Source organism: Callithrix jacchus, chromosome 18 (genome assembly GCF_049354715.1).
Source record: "Callithrix jacchus isolate 240 chromosome 18, calJac240_pri, whole genome shotgun sequence".
In the NCBI taxonomy this organism is placed as follows: Eukaryota; Metazoa; Chordata; class Mammalia; order Primates; family Cebidae; genus Callithrix; species Callithrix jacchus.
Genome location: NC_133519.1, coordinates 41,466,776 through 41,490,126, shown reverse-complemented (window position 1 = coordinate 41,490,126; position 23,351 = coordinate 41,466,776). Strand labels below are relative to the sequence as shown.

The following is a 23,351-nucleotide window of genomic DNA, read 5'->3' as shown; positions in this document are numbered from 1 at the left end:
CTTCCTGGTTTTCCTGGGAAACCGCTGGAAATAGGAGAGGGACCAGAGCAGGCTGGATGCATTTGACTCAAACTCAGGCTCAAGGAGGAAAGAGGAGTAATAATGATTTTATATCAGAGGCATTCTGGGAGTCAGAGTTTGCTGTATTACTCTGGTGCTAATTCTAAAGCATTAGAATGGTGTTATACTCTGCATTTGCTGTTCATGCAAGGAGCTTTTGAAAGCGGTCCCAGAATCGGGGCAGTACAGGAAGCTGACCTAGAGATACTAAGATTCAGATCGCCAGGCCAAGGTCTTTGACAATTAGAAATATGCTATCTTAAGAATGTCTGGGCGAGTCCATCTGAAACTCACCCAGGTTGACTCTCCGATTTACCTATTCCAGGCAGTCTTTCCCCTTCCTCTTTAATTAAACCTGCCCTCTCTGTAAAGGTCACCACATTCATCTTTTACATTCCAAAAACAAAGCTATGGACCGCCCAAAGTGAATTTCCATGATCCTTCAGGTGTCCACCCAATATTTTCAAGAAGCTACTGAGAAGGTTCACCCAAGATAAAATATTTGCAATGCCTTAAATTAGGGTGAAAAAGATGGGCTGGGCTGGGCGCTGTGGCTCAAGCCTGTACTCCCAGCACTTTGGGAGGTTGAGGCAGGTGGATCACTAGGTCAAGAGATCGAGACCATCCTGGTCAACGTGGTGAAACCCTGTCTCTACTAAAAATACAAAAAATTAGCTGGGCACGGTGGTGCATGCCTGTAATCCCAGCTACTCAGGAGGCTGAGGCAGGAGAATTGCCTGAACCCAGGAGGGTGGAGGTTGCAGTGAGCTGAGATCACGCCATTGCACTCCAGCCTGGGTAACAAGAGCGAAACTCCCGTCTCAAAAAAAAAAAAGAAGAAGATAAAGTCTGATCTTCCAGGGGGCACTGCAACCTTATCTTAAAAATGAACACAACCAAAATGAGTGATAAAAGTATGTGGAAGTACTTAGTAACCCACCTAAGAGCCTGAGGCTGTGGGACCTTATCCTTACTTGTACATTTTGTACAGGTTTTCATAATTCCCAGGGTCTCCTTTCTACTCTTGGGCTTGGGGGGACAGTGCTGCCATCTATTTCATAAACCGATGAGATAAAACCAGGTTGTTGAATAAATTGCTAAATTACTGGGATAGGATTTGACCAGGTTGAATACAATCACAACAAAACAATCTGTGCAATGAATGAGCTGTAACAAAATTCTTCTGTAATATTCCTCTCCACTTAATGTAGGCCTTTTCACTTTTAAAGGTAATATCATAGTTATCAAATTAAGATGCATAGTATCGTATCTAACTCAGAGTGAGTGACATGAGGCCTGGAGATGAGTGGATTCGTGCTCGTGTTATTTCTCACCTAGACTCCTGGAATCAACGGCTAATTGATCTCCCTGCCTCCACAGTTGCTCCACTACATTTATTTTCCACCCAATAGCCAATCTCTGAAATGTAACTCAGATCACCCTGCTGCTGAAGACCCCCCAAAGGCCGGGCATGGTGGCTCATTCCTATAATCTCAGCACTTTGAGAGGCCATGGTGGGAAGATCATTTGAGGTCAGGAGTTTGAGACCAGCCTGGGCAACATACCAAGACCTTGTCTCTACAAAAAATTTTAAAATGACCCTGGTGTGGTGGTGTGCACCTGTAGACCCTGTTACTCAGGAGGCTGAGCCTGGAGTTTGAAGCTACAGTGAGCTGTAATCGCACCACTGCATTCCAGCCAGGGCAACAGAGTGAGACCCTGTCTCAAAATAAACAAAACCCCTCCAAAGCCTTTGAATAAAACCCCAAACTTGGCCGGGCACGGTGGCTCATGCCTGAAATCCTAGCACGTTGGGAGGCCAAGGCAGGCAGATCACCTGAGGTCAGGAGTTCAAGACCAGCCTGACCAACAAGGAGAAACCCCGTCCCTACTAAAAATACAAAAAATTAGCCAGATATGGTGGTGCATCCCTGTAATCCCAGCTACTAGGGAGGCTGAGGCAGGAGAATCACTTGAACCTGGGAGGCAGGGGTTGCGGTGAGCCGAGATCGCACCATTGCACTCCAGCCTGGGCAACAAGAGCAAAACTCCATCTCAAAAAAAAATTAAAATTAAAAAATAAATAAATAAAACCCCAAACTTGGTCAGGCATGGTGACTCACACCTGTAATCCCAGCACTTTGGGAGGCCCAGGCGGGCGGATAACAAGGTCAGGAGTTTGAGACCAGCCTGACCAATATGGTAACACCCCATCTCTACTAAAAAAACAAAAAATTAGCCAGGCATGGTGGCACACACCTGTAATCCCAGCTGCTAAGGAGGCTGAGGCAGGAGAATTGCTTGAACCCGGAGGGGCGGAGGTTGCAGTGAGCCAAGACCGTGCCATTGCCCTCCAGCCTGGGAGACAATGGTGAGACTCCATTTTAAACCAAAAACAAAAACAAAAACAAAAAACAACTTGTTCCCAGGGCTTGCTAAGCCCTTTCTATCTGCCTATCTGCTCCTTTGAGCCTCTGACTTCCAGCACTGCAGCCATGCCACCAGCTCTCCAACCTCAGGGCTTTGTGCCAGCTGCTCCCTCTCTCTGTGGCACTTTCCTCCTGACTGTCATGTGCTGATGGCTTGCCATTTGCTGCTCTCCCCAGCAACTGACAGCACCCAGCCTCTACCCTCTTTCCCTGTGTTATTTTCATCACAGTTCTTACTATTACTACCACCTGAAGTTACTTTAGACTCACAGTTTTACTTGGTATTGTTCTGTGATTTGATTTTTCCCCCCACCTAGGGATATATCTTGGAGATCATCACATGTCAGATTAGATACAGCTATTTCATTCTTTTAAATGGCTGTATACTATTCCTTCACATGTATATAGATAACAGCTTCCTTTTTTATTCTTGATTTTTTTTACTATTTCAAATCATGCAGAAGTAACCCATCCTTTTGAATACATTTCTGTGCACATGGGCAAGTTTTTTCTGTAGTATAGATTCCTGGAAGTGGAAGTGCCAGGTCAGGGTCATGCCCATCTGCCATTTTGATAGGTGCTGACTGCCATATTGCCCTCCTAAAAGGCTTTATCAATTTGTGCACTCATCAACCATGTGTTAGAATGTACACTTCCTAATCCTCACTGGCACTAATCACTCTCATTTAAAAAACATTTGCTTTAAGTGATATACAACAGTGGTATCTTATTTCATGTCAGAATCCTAAAGGCCATTTTAACATTGTTTCATGCCGGTGTCCTCTGGGATCGTGCTTCTGGGTCAGTTGAGGGAGAAGCAGGAAAGTCCTCTATGAGCTCTGAGAGTTTCATAAGACAAATGAAACCTTTCAAAGCAGGGTCATTCATCACAGCAGAAACCTCCTCTGTCCCAATGCCAGCAGAGCTCAGGCAATAACCTGGAGAACCATGGGCCAGCCTGACGTATCCTGCATGCGGCCCTCCCCAATCCATCATCCATACACACCTCAGCTGAGGCTCAAAGTCAGTCGAAATCTGCCCAAGTGCAGCACACAACCTCCCCAACCTTGGCTCCTGTGACATTACTCAGAATGCTTTGTTTGGGCCAGGCACGGTGGCTCATGCCTATAATCCCAGCACTTTGGGAGGCCGAGGCAGGCAGATCACCTGAGGTCAGGAGTTTGAGACCAGCCTGGCCAGTGTGATGAAACCCTGTTTCCACTAAAAATACAAAAATTAGCCAGATGCAGTGGTGGATGCCTGTAATTCCAGCTACTAGGGAGGCTGAGGCAGGAGAATTGCTTGAACCTAGGAGGCAGAGATATCAATGAGCCAAGACCACGCCATTGCATGCCAGCCTGGGTGAAGAGCAAAACTCCATCTCAAAAAAAAAAAAAAAAGAAAAAGAAAAAAAGAACCCTTTGTTTGGTTTCATTTAAAGAGGAGAGAAGATCAGGGTCTGATTGCAGTCAGACCCTCCCTCTTTTGAGATGACTGCCTAAGCCGGAGAGGGTACATCTGCTCTCTCTAAGGGACAGCAGGACAAAAAGGGCAGTGAGACCACGAAAAACATCTCACTGGGGCCAGGGACAAGCTTTGCTGGTCAAAAGAAAGACTTCTTAGATTTAATACTCCCACATTGGCAAGCGGCACATTTTTTTTTTTCCAAAGAGTTTTTGAGTTTTCTTTGTCCCCCTCTACGTTCCTCCCAAAAGGAGTCATTGGAATTCCTCAGGAAATAGAAATATGGCCAACATCCCTGTATGCCGGTGCTGTGCTAAACTCTTTACACTTCTTATCTAACAACACTGTGAGCCAGATTAATATTATTACCTTCAGGATTTGAACCTGAACCTGTAAACATGTTCTGTTGCCTCTACATGGAGGTTAGTATTTTAACCTAAGGAATTACAAAGGCTTTATTTTTGGGCATTTGTAGGTTTTTGTGAATTTCTTCACTTTCAGGTTTCTTAGAGAAAAGTCCAAAATAACAGTGGAATTAATTAATTTAAAACTCTGTCTTTCTGTGTCCCTGAAATTCTCACACATGGTACATTTTCAAAGAGCTGACATTTGCAGTAATTGAGCTTCTTTGTTTCAATGCATGAGTGGTTCAGTGGTTCACTGGGCACCCTGGTTGAGGGAGGAGCAGGGTAACTAACTGTATTCACTTCCTATTGCTGCTGTAATAAATTACTGGAAACTTATTGGCTTAAAGCAACACAAATTTATGATCTTACAGTTCTAGAAGTTTGAAAATCAAAGAATATTCTTTCTGGAAGTTCTAGAGGGGAAATCCATTCTTTTGAGTTTTCTAGCTTCCAGGAACTATCTGCATTCCTTTCACCATGTTAAGATAACATATCCACAGGTTCGAAGGATTAGAACGTGGACATGTTTGGAAGGCCATTATTCAGCCTCAGCACCAGCCATCACACTTTGTTGGGGACTAAGGTCTCCCAGGACATGGGATATTTAGTGCTAAAACCAAGAAAGTCCCCTGCAAACCTGGATAGCTGGTTCCCTAGGAGGGAGTTCCATTCCATGAAGATATTCTCACTAGGGGAAGTAGAGAGGGAAGATAAACACAAATAAGAAAGCTGTAAAGGGTGGGGCATGGTGGCTCTCGCCTGTAATCCCAGCACTTTGGGAAGTTGGAGCAGGTGGACCACCTGAGGTCAGGAGTTCAAGACCAGCCTGGCCAACGTGGAGAAACTCTGTCTCTACTAAAAATACAAAAAAATTGGCCTCGCATGGTGGAACACACCTGTAATCCCAGCTACATGAAAGGCTGAGGAGGGAGAATCACTTGAACCTGAAAGGCAGAGGTTGCAGTGAGCCGAGATCACACCACTGCACTCCAGCCTGGGCAACAAGAGAGAAACTCTTTCTCAAACCAACCAACCAAACAAACAAAAAACACCGTTTTTCCAATATTATTATTTTATCTATTTATTTATTTATTTATTTTTTTTGAGACAGAGTTTCGCTCTTGTTAAGCAGGCTGGAGTGCAATGGCACGATCTCGGCTCACCGCAATCTCTGCCTTCTCGGTTCAAGCAATTCTCCTGTCTCCGCCTCCCAAGGAGCTGGGACTACAGGGCGCACCACCATGCCCAGCTAATTTTTGTATTTTTAGTAGAGACGGAGTTTCACCATGTTGCCCAGGACGGTCTTGATCTCTTGACCTTGTGATCTGTTTGCCTCAGCCTCCCAAAGTGCTGGGATTACAGGCATGAGCCACCGCGCCCGGCCCTCTAATATTATTCTTTAGGGAAAAAGCAACCTTTGACCTTTGAAAAAATTCATCACACTGCAGCCTCAGCATGGCCACGTCCTCACAAAAAGGAATCTATGCTGAATACTCTGTCACCTGTTTTACCCAAGAAAAACAAAGCTATTTCCTAGATAAAGTCTATTTCAAAGCTTGAATTATCCCTGAGTAAAGAAGCCTATATGGTAAACTTGTATTCAGAAAGGTTAATAAAAGTGTAGAATAAAATAGGCGTGCAGTTAAAAATAGAGCCTGATTCCACGCAAATGACACAGACTTGATGCCCTGACGTGGAGCCAGGGTGGGTTTCTGCATCACGTGGCCTCCTGCAGTCTTCATTCCTTCCTCCTCACCTTCCATCTCCGCCCGCCCCACTCCACTCCCCCCCCCCCGCCCAGCTATATTTAGTACCACAGTCTGTGGGTTTGGGAAAGAATTCTCTTATGTGTTTTTGAGTTTTACTGAAGAGGAAACCTTGGTTTTGTGTCATATTTTTACATATATATTTAGTTCGTGTCATATTTTTACATATATATATTTAGCTTTCCATTTCTGAAGAAATAAATACAAAAAAAAAAAAAAAAGCATTTTTCAACAATGGGTGACTTCCAAGAAGCCTGGAGCCTGCTTTGGAAAGGATGGGGGATGGAGATCGGATAGGTTTTCCAGTGGAAAGGATTTGAACAGAGGCCACGCTTCTGGAGTGACTCCTACAAGCAGGGGCACAGGAGAGGTTCTCTCGGCCTGGTCTGGCAGAAGTGACAGTTATGGAAGGGAGGGTCATAAATCATTTCCCAGCTGTGAAGACAAAGGGATTCAAATTCTCCCAAGCTAGAGGTGGTGGAGCAAACAAGACCAGCAGCAATGAGGGAGCAACTGCGCCACTCTGTGTTACTGCCTGACGGCCAGTGCGGGGCTGCAAGTCGTGGCTGCATGGAAATACAGGAGCTAGAGGAAATGCCGGTGGGTGAGGGGCTCTGGGAAGCATCTGTTACTCTCTCTGGTGAGTTCAGACAGCCTGGGGCACCTGCTGTGAGGGTGGGGCAGCTGGAGGGAGGTGCAGATGGTCAAGAAAACAGGATTCTATCTCCAGCAGAGCTTCTCAAGGTTTGCAGGGCTGCTCTGTGCATGTCTGTTTAGGGACCTCAGCCTGATCCCGTATGCATGCATGCCCAGGTGCCCCATCTGCTGGTCAGCCACTGGCCACTGAGTCTGGGTAGAAGAACGTACAGATGGGGTACACAGTACCCCATCATCCCCTTGGAAAATTCAGGTGCTATCATGTGCCTTCTGCAATCGATTGTTTCCCCTAAAAAACCCTGTTCCTATCATGTTATCTCCTCCACTTTCTCTGCAGCCTCACCTTCTACTTACCCACATCTCTCTTTCTAGCATGGGATCTTTTCTTCATTATCTGCAAAATCTCATTTTCATGCCTTTGTACATGCTGCACCCTCTTCCAGAAACGCCTTCTACAGCTTCCTATTTCCTTTGTCTTCTAGCGAACTTCCATTCAGCATCAAACCTTAAATACCCGAGACAAAAGTCCTGTAAGTATTGGGAAATCTAGCTGCCATCATGAGTCACAGACACAGGCCTAGGAAGATGTCTTTCACTCTGAAGACAAAACTGTGGTCTCACGGGCTCCACAGTGGATTGGAGTACAGGGTATGAGGGCAGGGAGGGGGCACTGTGCGGGTGTACCCTCATTCTCTGCCTAGAGGTCTAAGGACAAGTGTTGGTAGATGGCTGGCCTAGGCACGGCTGGCTGGCTGGAGGCAAAGATAATTGCTCCCTGTGGAGAGGAAATACATAACTACCCTGTATTTATTTTGGGCCTCAGCCCACTCAGCTAACAGTTCCAAGGGATGGCATGGTGGGCTCCCATTATTCCGCCTATGGGGACCATACAACCCTTTAGACTTACTTCAGACCCAAGTAGAAATCTCACTTGAAAACAATCTTAAGGCTTAGGCTAAACAACTTGAAGAGGGAGGGCCTGGCAGGATCATCTGTTTCCCCCTCCCTAGTGAAAGTGATCACCAGCTCCCTGCTTCCCAAAACTATCCGGACTGGAACGGAAGGATCTGGGACTAGAGAACCAAATCAAATAAACACTCACCTTAGGGTCGAAGATCCTATGTTCAAATCCCACTTCAGATTCCAAAAGCCACTTCTTGTCTGTGTGATCTTGGGCAAAACCGCTTAATGACTCCGAACCTTGGCCTCCTTATTTGGAAAACAGTGATTATATCACCTAACAACTCACGGAGTTGCTGTGAAATTTAACAAGAGAAAACACAGACCAAGTGCCTAACACTGCGCCTAACACAGAGCAGATCACCAATAAATGGCGAGTAAGTTAATTCCCTGGTTTGGCACTGAAAATCCCCCTCATTTGGCCGAATTCTTCCCAGCTAGCCTCCCCGCCTCAGTTTTGCAAAGGTGCTCCAGGCTGTGTGGGGGAGGGTGAGACACTCTTGTTGACAATGGATGAAAGTAGTATCATTGCTCTTCAAAGCCAAGAAAAGGAGGCTTGAGGAGGGCCTAGAGACTTCATTCCTGACTCAGTTCATCTGCTCACCTGCTTTGTCCCCCCGGAATGAGTATCTTCCTTCTGTTTTAAAATCGAGGTTTACTATCGTTTAAGTATGACAAGGCCAACAGATCGGAAGATGGCTGCCGTTGAAAAGAAAGCTGTTATAGTCACAGATCCCAAGAGGACAAGACACACCAAGCCATAGGGGGCCAGCAAGGAGGCTCCAGGGTCAGTCAGAAGGCAGAGGGAGTGGGGAAACAAGGGCAAAAGACGTTATTGTGGTTCTGAGAAGGACAGGCTCACCTTTGCCTAGTTTGAATAAATTCAGCAGCCTCTGGGGCTTAGGGGATCTCCTTAGTTGTTTGGTTCCTAGCCCTGGGGAGATGAGGGTAGGGGAATAGAGGCCCTGAGTGTGAGGCACTTAGTGAAGGTGGTTGAGGGCGTGGTTAGTCTGAATGGTTGGTTTGCATTTGAAAAGTATGCTCGAGGGCCAGTTATCTACTATCTCTAGGAACTGGCTAGAGGGATAATTCCTTCCTTCAAGGGTCAGTAAGTCCCCACAGGTCAAACATCAAAATACAGAAACTAAAAAGATAGGCCAGGCGTGGTGGCTCATGCCTGTAATCCCAGCACCTTGAGGGGCCGAGGTGGGCGGATCATCAGGTCAGGAAATCGCTAACACAGTCAAACCCCATCTCTGAAAAAAAAAAATAGTAAAATAAATAATAAAATAAAAAGACATAGTTAATAACACTTTCATCTTCTCTGCTGTTGTTTCTAGCTTAAGTCTAATCCGTTCTGGGAAGGCTTCCTAGGCCACCCTACCCCACTGGGGCGACTCCCTCCCTGAAGTCCTATAGCATTTAATGTCTCTGCTGTTCATTTTGGTATCTTACTATCTCAGCAAAGTGTGCCCTGCGGCCCTGATCAAAATCCTAGGCTCCTTGGAGATGGGAATTGTGTCTTTTACTTCTCTATGTCCCGTATAGCAACTGGCACAGAGCCTTCAACATAATAAGCACTCATTAAATTTCTGTTAGAGAATACTCAAGGTTCAGTTTAGCAGGGCCACAGGGATGATTTCTTAAAGTTTTTTCTTAGCTCCTAAGCAGGAAAACCCCTGCTAAGAGGCACTCAATGCTTGCTTTCTTCCTTTATCATCCAGCACTTGGTCTTCCTAAAATTTAGAATGTTTACAAATCCAGACACTCTTTGTGAAATTCACAAACAAAGAAAATACAGGCAGCTCCAGCGGTGGCATTTCTAATTGCAGCTGAAAAGGAAAAATGGAGTTAGTGTTGATGCTCTGACCACAGTGTTTCTTCCATTAACTCCCTAGAAGGAAGGAGTAGATGGCACAGGTCAGCCAGCTTCACTGAGTACCCAGGAGGATGGATATGTGTGTCTCATGAATTTTTATTATCGGGCAAATCACTCGTGTCATGACTGTCCTTGGTTGAACATCCAAGCATCCAGCACAGGCTATCAGGAAGGGAGATTTTCCTGGTTCCAAGTGGCCTGGAATGAGCCGAGTCACATGGTAGACCCTCAGGGTCCTGAGGACAGGGTGTGGCAATGCCCATAGGGTTCTCCTCCATGAGCACAAGAGCAAAGATGGTGACCAAACACAGAGCGGGTCTGACTTGCATGTCCAATGTTAGAGTAATTTGGCTTCTTCTTTGGGGCAGAACTGATGGACAAAAATAGACGTTATTTTGAGAGACCTGGCATGAAATTAAATTCCAGGGCCCTAACTACAGCTTTGCCAATGGGTTGGCTTTCTACCGATGTGCAGAAATGCCCTTGTCGTGCAAGTCGGAGGTGGTGGTGGAGTGGAGAAGGTAAGAGAGCCTCTTTTGTGGGTATTCTAACATGGCAGGGGCTGTTCCACCTGTCTTCAATTCATTGCTGTTTAAAATATAATCTGCAGACCTGCAGCACTGATCTCATTTGGGAGCTTGCCAGAAATGCCAAATCTCAGACAAGCCTGGGACTAGGGTGCAAGATGGCCCCCTCTAGTGCAAAATGTAAGGAGGTACCCCAAACTCAGCAACCAAGATAAACAATATTTTGGCTGAGAGTGGTAGCTCAGACCTGTAATCTCAGCACTTTGGGAGGCCAAGGCGGGTGGATTGCCTGAGGTCAGGAGTTCGTGACCAACCTGGCCAAGATGGTGAAACCCTGTCTCTACTAAAAATACCAAACAATTAGCCAGGTGTAGTGGCAGATGCCTGTAATCCCAGCTACTCAGGAGGCTGAGGCAGGAGAATAGCTTGAACCTGGGAGGCAGAGGTTGCAGTGAGCCAAGATCACACCATTGCACTCCAGTCTGGTCAACAAGAGTGAAACTCTATCTTAAAAATAAAATAAAATAAAATAAAAAGATAAACAATATTTTAAAATATCAAAGTCACTGCAAAAAATCCATGATAAACAGAATATCAGTATTTTAAATAAAGGCAAGATCTGACTCAGCACTTGAACAATCCTGCCCTACTTACCTTATGCTAATCTTGACTCTTATGTCAGGTTTCACCTCAGACCTATAGAATCAGAATCTATATTCTAAAAAGATCCCCAGAGGATTCATATGTACATCAAAGTTTAAGAAGTACAGCTTTAGACAACACAGCTCACACTAACAAATCAGAATCTTAGAATCTAGACAGCAGCGAAGATGGAACAGTATGAGCAGAAGCATCTGACTCCTTCAGCTTGCTTGCCCCTGCCTGTGTTGTACGCCACCACCTTAAAATTACAGTGTTCTATAATTTACTATGACCATTCCAAAGACTTTTTGTTTTGAGATAATTATAGATTTGCAGGAAGTTGCAAGATTAATACCGAGAGATCCCATGTACTCTTCTCCCCGTTTCCTTGAGTGGTTGCTGTCTTAGTCCATTAGGGCTGCTGTAACAAAATACCTTAGACTGGGTAGTTTATAAATAACATAAAGTTATTGCTCACACTTCTGGAGGCTCGCAAGTCCAAGATAAAGGCCCTGGCAGATGTTGTGTCTGATGAAGACCTGTTCCTGATAAATGGTGCCTGCTCCGTGTTCTCACAAGGTGGAAGGGCAAATGGGCTCCCCCAGCCCGCTTTTATAAGAGCCATAATTCCATCCACAAGGGTTCCACCCTCGTGACCTAGTCACCTCCCAAAGGCCCCACTTCTTAATAGCAACATGTTGGAAGTTAGGTCTCAACATATGAATTTTGGAGCTACAGACATTCAGACCAATTTTCTGTAACTGTAGAATATCAAAATGAGGACACTGACATTGGTATAAGGTGTATGTATAGTTTATATATGTTATCTTATCAAACGGGTAGATTTACAGAACACGCTTATTACCACAAAGATCTTCCACAGGCTACAGCTCTAAAGTCATACCCACCCCTTTCCCTGACCTACCATCCCTAAGCCCTGGAAAGCACTAATCTTAACATCTTTTACTTTTTTTTTTTTTTTAAGAGACAGAGGTCTCACTGTGTTGCCCATGTTGGTCATAAACTCCCAGGCTCAAGGGATCCTTCTGCCTCAGCCTCCAAAAATATTGGGATTATAGGCATGAACGACAACACCTAGACTTTTAACAACTTTTCGACCATGTTATAGAAATGAAATCATACAATGAGCAAACTTTTGAGTTTGCCTTTTCTTCACTCAGCATAATGAGCCATCCAAATTGTTGCACATATCAATAATTTGTTCCTTTTTTATTTTTTGAGACAGTCTCGCTCATTTTGTCACCCAGGCTGGAGTGCAGTGGTGCCATCTTGGCTCACTGCAATCTCCACCTCCCAGGTTTAAGCAATCCTCCTGCCTCAGTCTCCCAAGCAGCTGGGATTACAAGTGTGTACCACCACGCCCAGCTAATTTTTGTATTTTTAGTAGAGGCAGGGTTTCATGTTGGCCGGGCTGGTGTCAAACTCCTGACCTCAAGGGATCAGCCTGTCTCTGCCTTCCAAAGTGCTGGGATTACAGGTACAAGTCAACGTGCCCGGCCAACTTGTTCCTTTTCATTTCTGAGTAGTGTGGGTGTACCACATTTTGGTTAACCATTTACCTATCGTAGGACATTTGGCTTGTTTCCTGTATTTGATTATTACAAGTAAAGCCGCTATGAACTATTCTAACTCCTATGACTTTCCATGTACATTTTAGAATTCTGTTGCTATTTACATTTTTAAAGGTCTTGCTGTGATTTTGACAGGAAGTACACTCATAAATATATCATTTTTGGGGAGAATTAACATCTTGACTGTGTCAAGTCTTCCAGTACATAACATGGTATGTCTCTTTATTTTTTTGTTGTCCTAACCACTAGACTGTGACATCCAACTCAATAGGAACATAATCACCCAAACAAATTCAGGATTGGCAGCATCTTCTGTGACTTGCTGTGGCACTGAATTCAAATACATGTTCTGTTCCTGTGTTCACAGAGGCAACATAGATATAGTGCACATGAGGATAAAGGGTCGAAGGCATGCTTGAATAGGACTCTCAGTTAAGATTTAAAATGCATATGTCTCTACATTTATTTAGATCTTCTTTTATTTCTTTCATCAGCATCTCGTAGTTTGTAGCATACAAACCCTGTATATGTTTTATTATATTTATACCTAAGTATTTCACTTGCTTAAGAATTGCTTTGTATTTTTATTTTGATTTCCACTTGTTTGTTGCCGGCATATGGAAATGCAATTTATTTTCTCATGTTGATCTTGTGACTTATGACATTGCTGAACTCATTTATTAGTTTCTGGAGTTTCCTTTTAGATTTCTTGGGATTTCTTTCTTTCTTTTTTGAGATGGAGTTTTGCTCTTGTTGCTCAGGCTGGAGTGCAATGGCGCGATCTTGGCTCACTGCACTCCAGCCTGGGCAACAAGAGATTCTCCTACCTCAGGCTCTCAAGTAGCTGAGATTATAGGCATGTGCCACCCCGCCTGGCTAATTTTGCATATTTAGTAGAGATGGGTTTCTCCATGTTGGTCAGGCTGGTCTCAAGCTCCAGACCTCAGGTGATCCACTCACCTCGGCCTCCCAAAGTACTGGGATTACAGGCACAAGCCACCGCGCCTAGCCAATTTCTTGGGATTTCAAAGTAGATCATCAAGTCATGTACAAATAGAGACAGGTTTTTTGTTTTGCTTTGTTTATCTCTGTGCCTTTTATTTCCTTTTCTTGCCTTATGGTGTGCACTAGAACTTCTGGTTGAATAACAGCAGTGAGAGCAAACGTTGCTCTTTGTTCTTGATTTTAGGGAAAAAGCATTCAGTCTTTCACCACTAAGTATGATGTCAGTTGTACGTTTTTGCAGCTGCTCTTTATCAAGTCAAGAAAGTTTTTTTCTATTCTTGCTTTACCAAGAGTTTTTGTCATGAATGAATGTTGAATTTTGTCAAATGCTTTTTCTGCATCAATTGATAGGATCATGAGAATTTTCTTTAGCCTGCTGGTGGATTGCAATGAATGACTTTTCAAATACTGAAAAAACAGCCTTGTATCCCTGGAATATATACCACTTAGTCACAGTGTATAATTCTTTCTCTATATAGCTGGATTCTATTTGCTAACATTTTCTAAGGATCTTTGAGTATACAATCATAAAGGATATTGGTCTGTAGTTTCTTCTTTGTACTATCTTCGCCTGGTTTGATATCCAGGTAACACTGGCTTTATGAAATGAATTGAAAGGTGTTCCTTCCTTTTCTACTTTCTACAACAGTTCATGTAGACTTGGGTTTAGTTCTTTAAATGTTTGGTGGAATTTCCCAGTAAAACCACCTAGCCCTATGCACTTTGACTTTCATAATTTGATTTAATCCTCATAACAACTTTGCAAAGAAGGCATTTTACAGAAAGTTTCCAGGTCCCTTGGACTGGACTGGATGTATAGTGAGGTCAGTGAGGTGACAGGGGAAGAAGTCCAGAGCAGGAGGATGTTGGGCAGGGCAGGCATGCTAGACATGGTGCAGGGTAGAGCTGGGTTTGAATGAAGTGCTTGGCAAGTGAAGAGTTAAGAGAAGGCACTATTTGGAGGACAGGGAGAGCAAAGAAGGTCTGGCTTATTGCAGCAGAGGGTCTGTGACTGCCAAGGGCCAGATAGGAACGACCCCGAGGAGGACTGGAATGTGAATGTCCAAGAGAAACAGGGAGAGCCTGTGGAACTTCTTCAAATATCAGAAGAGCTTTGTTACAAGGCCTTTAATTTGGCCTCAGAATAGGATCTGAAAACAAGGGAAGTACTACAACTCTTTTAAAAAGCAAATGTGGGGCCAGGCCCGGTGGCTCACCCCTGTAATCCCAGCACTTTGGGAGGCCGAGGGGGTCAGATCACCTGAGGTTGGAAGTTTGAGACCACCCTGGCCAACATGTTGAAACCCCATCCCTACTAAAAATTTAAAAATTAGCTAGGCATTGTGGCACATGTCTGTAATCCCAACTACTTGGAAGGCTGAGGCATGAGAATCGCTTGCACCAAGGAGGCAGAAGTTGCAGTGAGCTGAGATCGCGCCATTGTACTCCAGCCTGGGCAACAGAGTGAGACTCTGTCAAAAAAAAAATGTAAATGTAACATATTAAAATCCCAATAATGCCAAATGCTGGTAAGAATTTGGAGCAACAGAAAGTCTCATTTATTCCTGGTGGGAATATGAAATGGCACAAACCTTTTGGAAGACAATTTGACAGTTTCTTAAAAAGCTAAACATAATCTTACCATATGATTCATATGGCTCCTGTGTAGACTCCCCAGATTATATCTACACAAAAACCTGCAGGTGAATATGATATCAGCTTTATTTATAATCACTAGAAACTGGAAGCAGCCAGGATGTCCTTTGGTAGATGAATGGATAAACTGAGGTACTTCCAGACAATAGAATATCATTTAGTGATTCAAAGAAATGAGCTGTTGAGTCATGAAAAGACATGGAGGAACTTTAAATGCGTACTGCTTGGTGAAAAGAGCAAGTCCAAAGAGGCCACATACTATTTGATTCCAACCATATGGCATTTTGCAAACGTCAAATCTATAGAAATAGTAAACAGACCCATGGTTGCCAGGGGTTTGGAAAAAGAGGAGGTATGAATGGGTGGAACATTGAATTTTTAGGGAGATGAAAATACTGGGTATGATACTATAATGAGGGATACAATTATCAAAACCCACAGAACTCCACAACACAGAGTGAATCTTAATATCGACTATGGACTATAGTGAAGAATGATGTGTCAAGTATATCAAGTGTGCCACACTAGTGCAAAATTATTAATATAATAGAGGAAACTGCATGGAGGGAGGTAAAAAGGTGGGAGGGGTCTAAACATATGGAACTCTATGTACAATCTCCTCAATTATTCTGTAAATCTAAAACGGTGTTAAAAATAGCTTATTTTTTTAAATCTAAGAAATTTCACATTGAAAGAAAAGCAGCCAAGTGCTGTGGCTCATGCCTGTAATCCCAGCACTTTGGGAGGTCAAGGCAGTAAGATCACTTGAGGTCGAGAGTTCGAGACCAGCCTGGTCAATGTGTGAAACCTGCCTCTACTAAAAATATAAAATTAGCCAAGTGTGGTAGCACATGCCTGTAATCCCAAATATTTGAGAGACTGAGGCATGAGAATTGCTTGAACCTAGGAGGGGGAGATTGCAGTGAGCTGAGATTGCACCACTGCACTCCAACCTAAGTGACAGAATGAGACTTGGTCTGAAAAAAAGAAAGAAAAAGAAGCGAGTATGGTGAGAACTTTTTCAAGTGTTAAGAAACAAGCAAAGAAATCCTGGAAACTTGCTTGTAAACTACACAGCCAGCCTTGCTGCCCAGGCCCCTTCCACTTAAAAATTCCCTCATGTAAACTCCATGCCCGAATTTTCCTCAGTAGTACAAGCTCAGGCCCTGTTGATATTCTTTTTTTTTTGAGACAGCGCTTACTCTGTTGGCCAGGCTGGAGTGCAGTGATGTGATCTCAGCTTACTACAACCTCTTCTGTGGATTCAAGTGATTCTCCTGCCTGAGCCTCCCAAGTAGCTGGGATTACAGGCACCTGCCACTGCACCCAGCTAATTTGTGTGGTTTTTTGTTGTTTATTATTATTTTTTTCATTTTCTCATTTCCTTTTTTTTTTTTTTTTTTTTTTTTTTTTACATAAAGCTCCCAGTATGTGGGAGAGGATTCCAAAGAGCTGGAAATCCCTAATTTTTGTATTTTTAGTAGAGATGAGTTTCACAATCTTGGCCAGGCTTATCTTGAACTCCTGACCTCGTGATCCACCTACCTCAGCCTCCCAAAGTGCTGTGATTACAGGCGTGAGCCACTGCATCTGGGCCCTGTTGGCATTCATAAAATGAACTGTTTTGCAAGTAATACAGAACCAGACTTTTCAACCCCTTCTTAGTTTGCCAACATTTATCGCACAAATGAAATTGGGCTTGTCTGATAAATTTGAAAAAGCAATATTGCATACCTTCCAAAGGATAAAAGGCTTTTATCTGGCCAAATTTTTTGTCTCAACCAATCAAACATGGTGGCCTTCTGAGTTGATTGCTAATTCGCTGTAGTTATGTACAAGACCCTTTCAATTTGTTTTGGTGGTTTTTCTCTTCTGAATAATTAGATGAGGCAATCAGCACATCTTTCATATTATAAGGAGACTTTAAAAAAAAAATACCACTACACCACGTTGTAATTTCTGCTAGTGACAATAGGGGTAAATTCCAATCTGTAACTCTAATGGCTGCTAATGAGGTGCTTGTTTTACACCCCTCTGAGCTAGGCTGTCTCCTCCCACAGAGAACCTTTAAAACAGGATGAATCCCCTTGAGTTCTAAATCCTTTTGCTTTGGGGGGCTGAAATCTGGTTCCTTAACCTTTTGAATCACCAACGTTTGCTTTGAAAGTTGACACTTTCTATTTAAATGGCAAGAGAGATGGGAAATAAACCTCAGCATTATAGAGCTGAGCATATTGATTTCAATTATCGCCTTTAATCCATGCCTTTCCTCTTTATAATGTATGGGTTTCTTCTCTTAATTAGAAAGAGCCAGGGATTATCTGCACAAAACTGGAAGGTTTATTGTGATTGGCGGGATTGTCTCCCCTGTCCACGACTCCTACGGAAAACAGGTAGGTTCCTTCCTGTGCCCCTCTCCTCCTTCAACCCCCTTCTCCGTGGCCTGATAGCTCCTGGCAGAAAAACTGCCCCACTGCTGTCTCTGCTAAGATTCCTGGAAACACAAAATGCCCAGGTTCATGTGTCCATCCTGCTTCCCATCTCAGCTGAAGCAGCAGCTGGAAGGACCAGCTGTTCATGACCATAGACCCACTCACAGACAGGTCAGGACTCATTGACAGAGGAGCAGGAACACCCACTGGGTGTGGCTTGGTATGGTGGATGCCAGGTTGGCAGCTGGTTATGAGTTGAGCTGCACTGGGCAAGTCTTTTCAGGATTTTAGGAGAAAACGACCTATGCCTTTTATAATCTGATTTAAAATTCATTTCCCTGGTCATCCCTCCATGCTATATGTCCTGGCAAATCTAGGAGCTCTACCAGACATTCCCCCTTTCTCCCACAGATGCACCTTGGTGGGCTCTGGGGAAACTCACCTAAGTAGCCAGACTGAGCCATAAGACAAGGCCACATTTGCTGAGTTAAGTCTCATCTCTGCAGGGCACACAGGGGCTGCTTCACAAATGGAGGCTCACCTATCGACCCCGTTGGGGTGGTATACACCACACGCCTTACGTTCATTTCCTTGCCCCACCACCATTCCAGGCCTGCCTGTGTGGCAAATGCACAAGTAAAGGGGTCACATCCCTCATTCCCTCTCACCACTAAAAAATGGCTGCACTTCAACAATGGGTGGGCTTGGGCTGGCCTCCCAAGGACATTGAGGGGAACGGAGGGAGTCTCCCAACTATTGCTCTGTTGCTTCCCAGGGCCTCGTGTCAAGCCGGCACCGTCTCATCATGTGTCAGCTGGCTGTCCAGAATTCCGACTGGATCAGGTAGGAGTGGCCTGAAGATGCCAGAGGCAGGTGCCCCAGAGACTCACTGGGAGTGCGGTGGGGAAAAAAGAAGAGTTCCAATAACAATTTGGATCCTGAAAGACTGGGGAGGCAGGGGCAAGATATTAGCCTTGCGGAGGCAATGAGGAGACCTCCAGGGATATCCCGACCTATAACGTGATTTTTGAACCAAACTAGGAGGCCCATGGAAGTAAAGAAAGAGCTCAGCACGGTGGCTCACGCCTGTCATCCCAGCACTTTGGGAGGCTGAGGCGGGCTGATCACAAGGTCAGGAGCCAGCCTGGCCAATATGGTGAAACCCCATCTCTACTAAAAATACAAAAAGTAGCCCCAGCTACTCAGGAGGCTGAGGCAAAAGAATTGCTTGAACCTAGGGGGCAGAGGTTGCAGTGAGCAGAGATTGTGCCATTGCACTCCAGCCTGGGTGACAGAGCGAGACTTCATCTCAAAAAAAGAAAAAAGAAAAAACAAACAAAAAAGAAAGTAAAGAAGGAGCTTAATGTTTCATCTGCTTTGGCATCTCTGAGTCCTGGCGTGATTCTTGGAGCTTCCAGAAGTATCACTGGGTTTGGGTGAGACATGGCCAGAAAATCAGAAATGCCTCTCACTGTCATTCCCGCTAACTTCCATGAACCCTCACTACCTTTCAGGGAATGTTCTCTGGCCTTGGCAATTTCCCATTCCCGAACTCAGGCTCCCTAAGTGTCCCACACTGGCCCCAGGAGAGAGGTGCGGGCCTGCCCTTAATGGCAGCCACACCAAATCACACCTGGTGGGTGGCTTTCCTGCTCACTGCCTTTCTGGCCAGACGTGCTAAGAAGGCACCTCCACCCCCCTCCGCTGAGCTTGCAAAGTAATTAAAGCAAGCTTCCACTAATTATGCTAATGATGCTCCCCAAAGTTCCTACCGTTATAATTTGCATGAGAAGATGATGTTTTTAAAAAATAATGGCATGCCATTTGTGCTGTAATTTTCCCCTGTGGAAAAATAAGCAGCACCTAGAGGTTTCCATGAAAGAGGGGAAGTGATGGGATGCTGACTTCAGAATGAGGGATGCAGAGAGTTCGCCGCCCGGGAAGAGTGGGGTGGGCGGGAATGAGAGCCCTGAAGGGAAGTGACAATAATAATTCAGCAGTGATCCTTGCCATTGGTGGGCAGTGATTTGTGTGACAAGCACATGCCCTTTACAGACGTTCTCATCCCCTAAAGACAAAGCTTAGGTAGAGAGACAGCTGCTTTTTCTCAGGTGAGAAACAGACCCGGAGAAATCAAAGGGCTTGAGCAATGAAATATTCATACATCTATAGGCAAGAAAGGATTAGAAACGAGGCCTTTTAACGTTGTAACCGTTGATCTTCTGGAGATGCTGGGATCAAGTGAGGAAATCACTGGGCAGGAGACTGTTACTGCTTGGAGGTATTTAGAAGATTCCAGAATAATACATTCATTCAACAACTGTCTACTGAGTGCCTACCACCTTCCCTGGGCTGCTCTGGAAAAATTAGAATCCTGGGAATTGAGATCACTAGGGAGTCTAAGAGCTGCCTCTAGATGTGGGGGTTGGCTGGGGTGGGGCACCTGACACTGGGAGCCCATTCAGCCAGGTGAAGTGTTTGCCCATCCCCAGCACAGGTGCGCTCCCGGGGCATAGGGCCTGGTTAGGGATCTAGGGGCCGCCAAGCTCCAGGCAAAAGGCAAGCTGACTCTCTAAGGGTCTTCAGCTAGTGGGATCTCATCTCCTGGCACTTTAGGTATGTGTGTGTGGTGGGTGGTGGGGTAGGGTGGTGGTTTTAAGGGGATGCACGACTGCTAAGAAGATGTTTGAGAAGGCTGAGCATGGGGGCTCATGCCTGTAATCTCAGCACTTTGGGAGGCCGAGGTGGGTGGATCACCTGGGGTCAGGAGTTTGAGACCAGCCTGGCCAACATGGTGAAACCCCTTCTCTACTAAAAGTACAAAAAATTAGCTGGGCATGGTGGCATGCGCCTGTAATCCCAGATACTCAGGAGCCTGAAGCAGAAGAATCACTTGAACCCAGGAGGTGGAGGTTGCAGTGAGCCGAGATCACGCCACTGTACTTCAGCCTGGGCAACACAGTGAAAAGGAAGGAAGGGAAGAAGGGAGGGAGGGAGGAAGCGAGGAAGGGAGGAAGGGAGGAAGGGAGAGAGAGAAAGAAAGAGAAGGAAAGAAGAAAGAGAAAACGAAAGAGAAAAAAAGTTTGAGAAATATCCCAGTTTAGCAGCTCATTATGTTGGCAATTAAGCCCCAGTGCTCCAATGCTGCCTCAGTCTGGGGCTGAATCTCTGCTCACTTCACAAGCAGTATCTTGGAGGGATTGGCCATCACTGAGTCTGCACCCTCTCATCTGACAGCCGTGCCTCACCTCCACACCCACAAGGCACCTCACTGCACAGGGAGACAGTCCGGGCTGATTCTCGAGGGCCTGCAGTCTGGCAAGGATAACCTTAGCCACCACTTGACAAAGGTCTGGCTCCGTTAATCCTTGTCACAATCCTCAAGGGTCCAAAGGAGGGTTTATTTTGTAGGTAACAATAAGAGGAAGACTCTGTACTGAGCACTGTGCATATAAAACTGACTGAGCCTTTCTAACAAAACCGTAAGCTCGTATACTGTTGTCATTCCCATTTTACAGATGGGGAAGATGAGGCACTGGGAGATCACATAACTTTCCCAAAGCCACACTGTTGCAAAGAGCTGAGGCTGGAATTAAACCCAAGCCGACTGGCACCAGCATCTCTTCCCATAAGCCTATCCCATGCTCCTCTCATTTTACAGAGGAGGAAACTTAAGCTCAGAAAAGTGCTTCACACCCAGGTTTTATCTGCTTCAAGATCTAAGCACATGGTATGGCCAGGTCTGCCAAGCTTCCTGAGCTATGATTTTTGGGAGGAAACAATAAGGAAAGAGTGTGAGAGCTGGGTGCGGTGGCCTGAGATCCCAGTGCTTTGGGAGGCCAAGGTGGGTGGATCACCTGAGGTCAGGAGTTCAAGACCAGCCTGGTAACATGGTGAAACCCCATGCCTACTAAAAATACAAAAATTCACTGGTGTGGCGGTGGGCGCCTGTAATCCCAGCTACTCAGGAGGCTGAGGCAGGTGAATCACTTGAACCCGGGAGGCAGAGGTTGCAGTGAGCCAAGATTGTGCCATTGCACTTCAGCCTGGGGGACAAGAGTGAGACTTCATCAAAAAAAAAAAAAAAAAAAAGGAGTATGAGAACAGAAACCAAGGGAAACTTCTCTCTGATGTTGTTAGGGTGGACCCTTGGGAGTGCTACCAGGACACCTGGCAGACGACCTGCAGCGTGTTGGAACACCACCGGGACCTCATGAAGGTGAGTTGGGCTGAGGCTGGGGGTGTGTGGACCACCTGGGTGCAGGGGAGGGGCTAGACCCACAGAAGCCAGGCAGAGAGAGGAGAGGGTGCCGCTAGCCTACTGACCTGCTTTCAGCCTCTGATTTCTCTGCCTGTTGCGAGAGAGACCAGCCTGTGAATGGCATGAAGGACAATGAATTAGGAACCCAAGTAGTACCAGGGGCTGCTCCCTGTCTTCTACCCTCTGTCTTGACCTCCCATTTGGGGTGTTGCTGCTGAGTGTGATGGTCAGCTTTCATCAGCTGGGAGCACGTTCAAGGTGGGATTAAGAAGATCACAGTGACAGGACTTCAGAAATTGAGGGAGGAGGAGACTAGGCAACGAAATGCAGGAGAAGAGAGGAACACTTAGGAGAGGTACAAGCCGCTGAGCCCCCTGCCTGCCTGTGGGGGCCCTGCTGGCCCCATTACTCCAGGACAGGCTGTGTGACTGAGGCATGTCACACCTGCCAGTCATTGCACCCCATTTCCCCTCATTCCTCCTCACAAGAGCCCCAGGGGCGGACAGTGTCTGATGCCTGTTTTATTAGTGGATCAAAGGAAGCAGAGAGGAGTCCACATACCTGAGGACATACAGTGAGTGAGTGGTGAGCACAGACAGGTGAGAGCTTCTGTATTTCCCACTGGGGCCTGGAGCCTGCGGCCAGGCTGCGGAGACCTTAGGGCTGGTTGCGAGGTTAGAGTGGGCTCCATGCCAGCCAGCAGCACTGGCCAGTGTGCAGAAAGCACCCTTCCCAGATCAGTGCCAACCCAGCAACTCCACAGTGACAGGACGAAAAGTAATGCCACCGATGGTGAGAAGCCTGACCAAGACAGCAAGCAGTAAATTCTGCTCACCTCCATGGACTCTGTGGTGGAGCCCTCCACAGCCCCAGAGAGCAGTCCACATGGCACTGTCCTCCTGCAGGGAGAGCCCCTCCCCCATCTGTGTCCCTACTGCCAGAGGGCCTGTCACCATCTTCTTCCTGGGGAGCAGCCCCTGACCACCCCACACTCTACCAGCTGCACAGCCAGGCTTTATCTGAACAGATGTGGAGCTTCAAAGCTCCGTTCTGGGGAGCCAAGGGCAAGTGAGGTAGAGAGGACCAGCCGGCTAGTCTCCATCTGTTGTTTTTTCCTCCCCCCCAGAATTGAAGAGAACTGATCTCCCTTCCCATTTGGCTTTCAGAATCCTTCTCACACATTCTGGCCCTTCTGGTCCCCTTCAAAGGAGGCTGACTCAGGGCCACACTAACTTGCTCCTCTGTGCTGGTCTCCACAATAGCAGTAATGAAAGACACTCCATCTCACTTTATAAGAGTGTATCAGTCAGGATAGGCAAAGGTATGCTGTGGTGACAAACATCCCTAAAAGCTCAATGACTTCACACAAGTCTATTTCTCACACTACATGTCATCTGGGGAGTCCCTGCAGAGCTGTGCTCTTTCTGGTCACATAGAAGCCTCAGACTCCATGACAGAAGGGAGGAATGGGGACCCTGTAGGCATTCCCCAGTGCCAGCCATACTGGCCAGAAAGCCTGGCTGTCATTTGCTGTTTAAATTCCAGGGCTTTCTGAATGCTCCCTGTGTTACTCATGCCCAGGGTATGAGTCTGGACCACAGAAGCTCCTCTAGG

The 23,351-nt window shown here is 45.7% G+C and overlaps 1 protein-coding gene across 2 annotated transcripts in view; it reads left to right on the top strand.

Moving 5' to 3' along the window:
• NMNAT2 (nicotinamide nucleotide adenylyltransferase 2) overlaps positions 1-23,351 on the top strand; it is a 171,935-nt gene that overhangs the window by 108,903 nt on the left and 39,681 nt on the right. The window contains exons 1-4 of one of the 2 annotated variants that reach the window (XM_008984865.5): positions 6,390-6,766; positions 17,349-17,437; positions 18,252-18,319; positions 21,617-21,695. In XM_008984865.5, the coding sequence (XP_008983113.1) occupies positions 6,628-6,766; positions 17,349-17,437; positions 18,252-18,319; positions 21,617-21,695 (375 nt within the window). In that variant the 5' untranslated portion in view covers positions 6,390-6,627. Of the gene's footprint in view, positions 1-6,389; positions 6,767-17,348; positions 17,438-18,251; positions 18,320-21,616; positions 21,696-23,351 lie in introns of those variants that run through there. The other variant, XM_002760262.7, reaches the window with a different exon arrangement.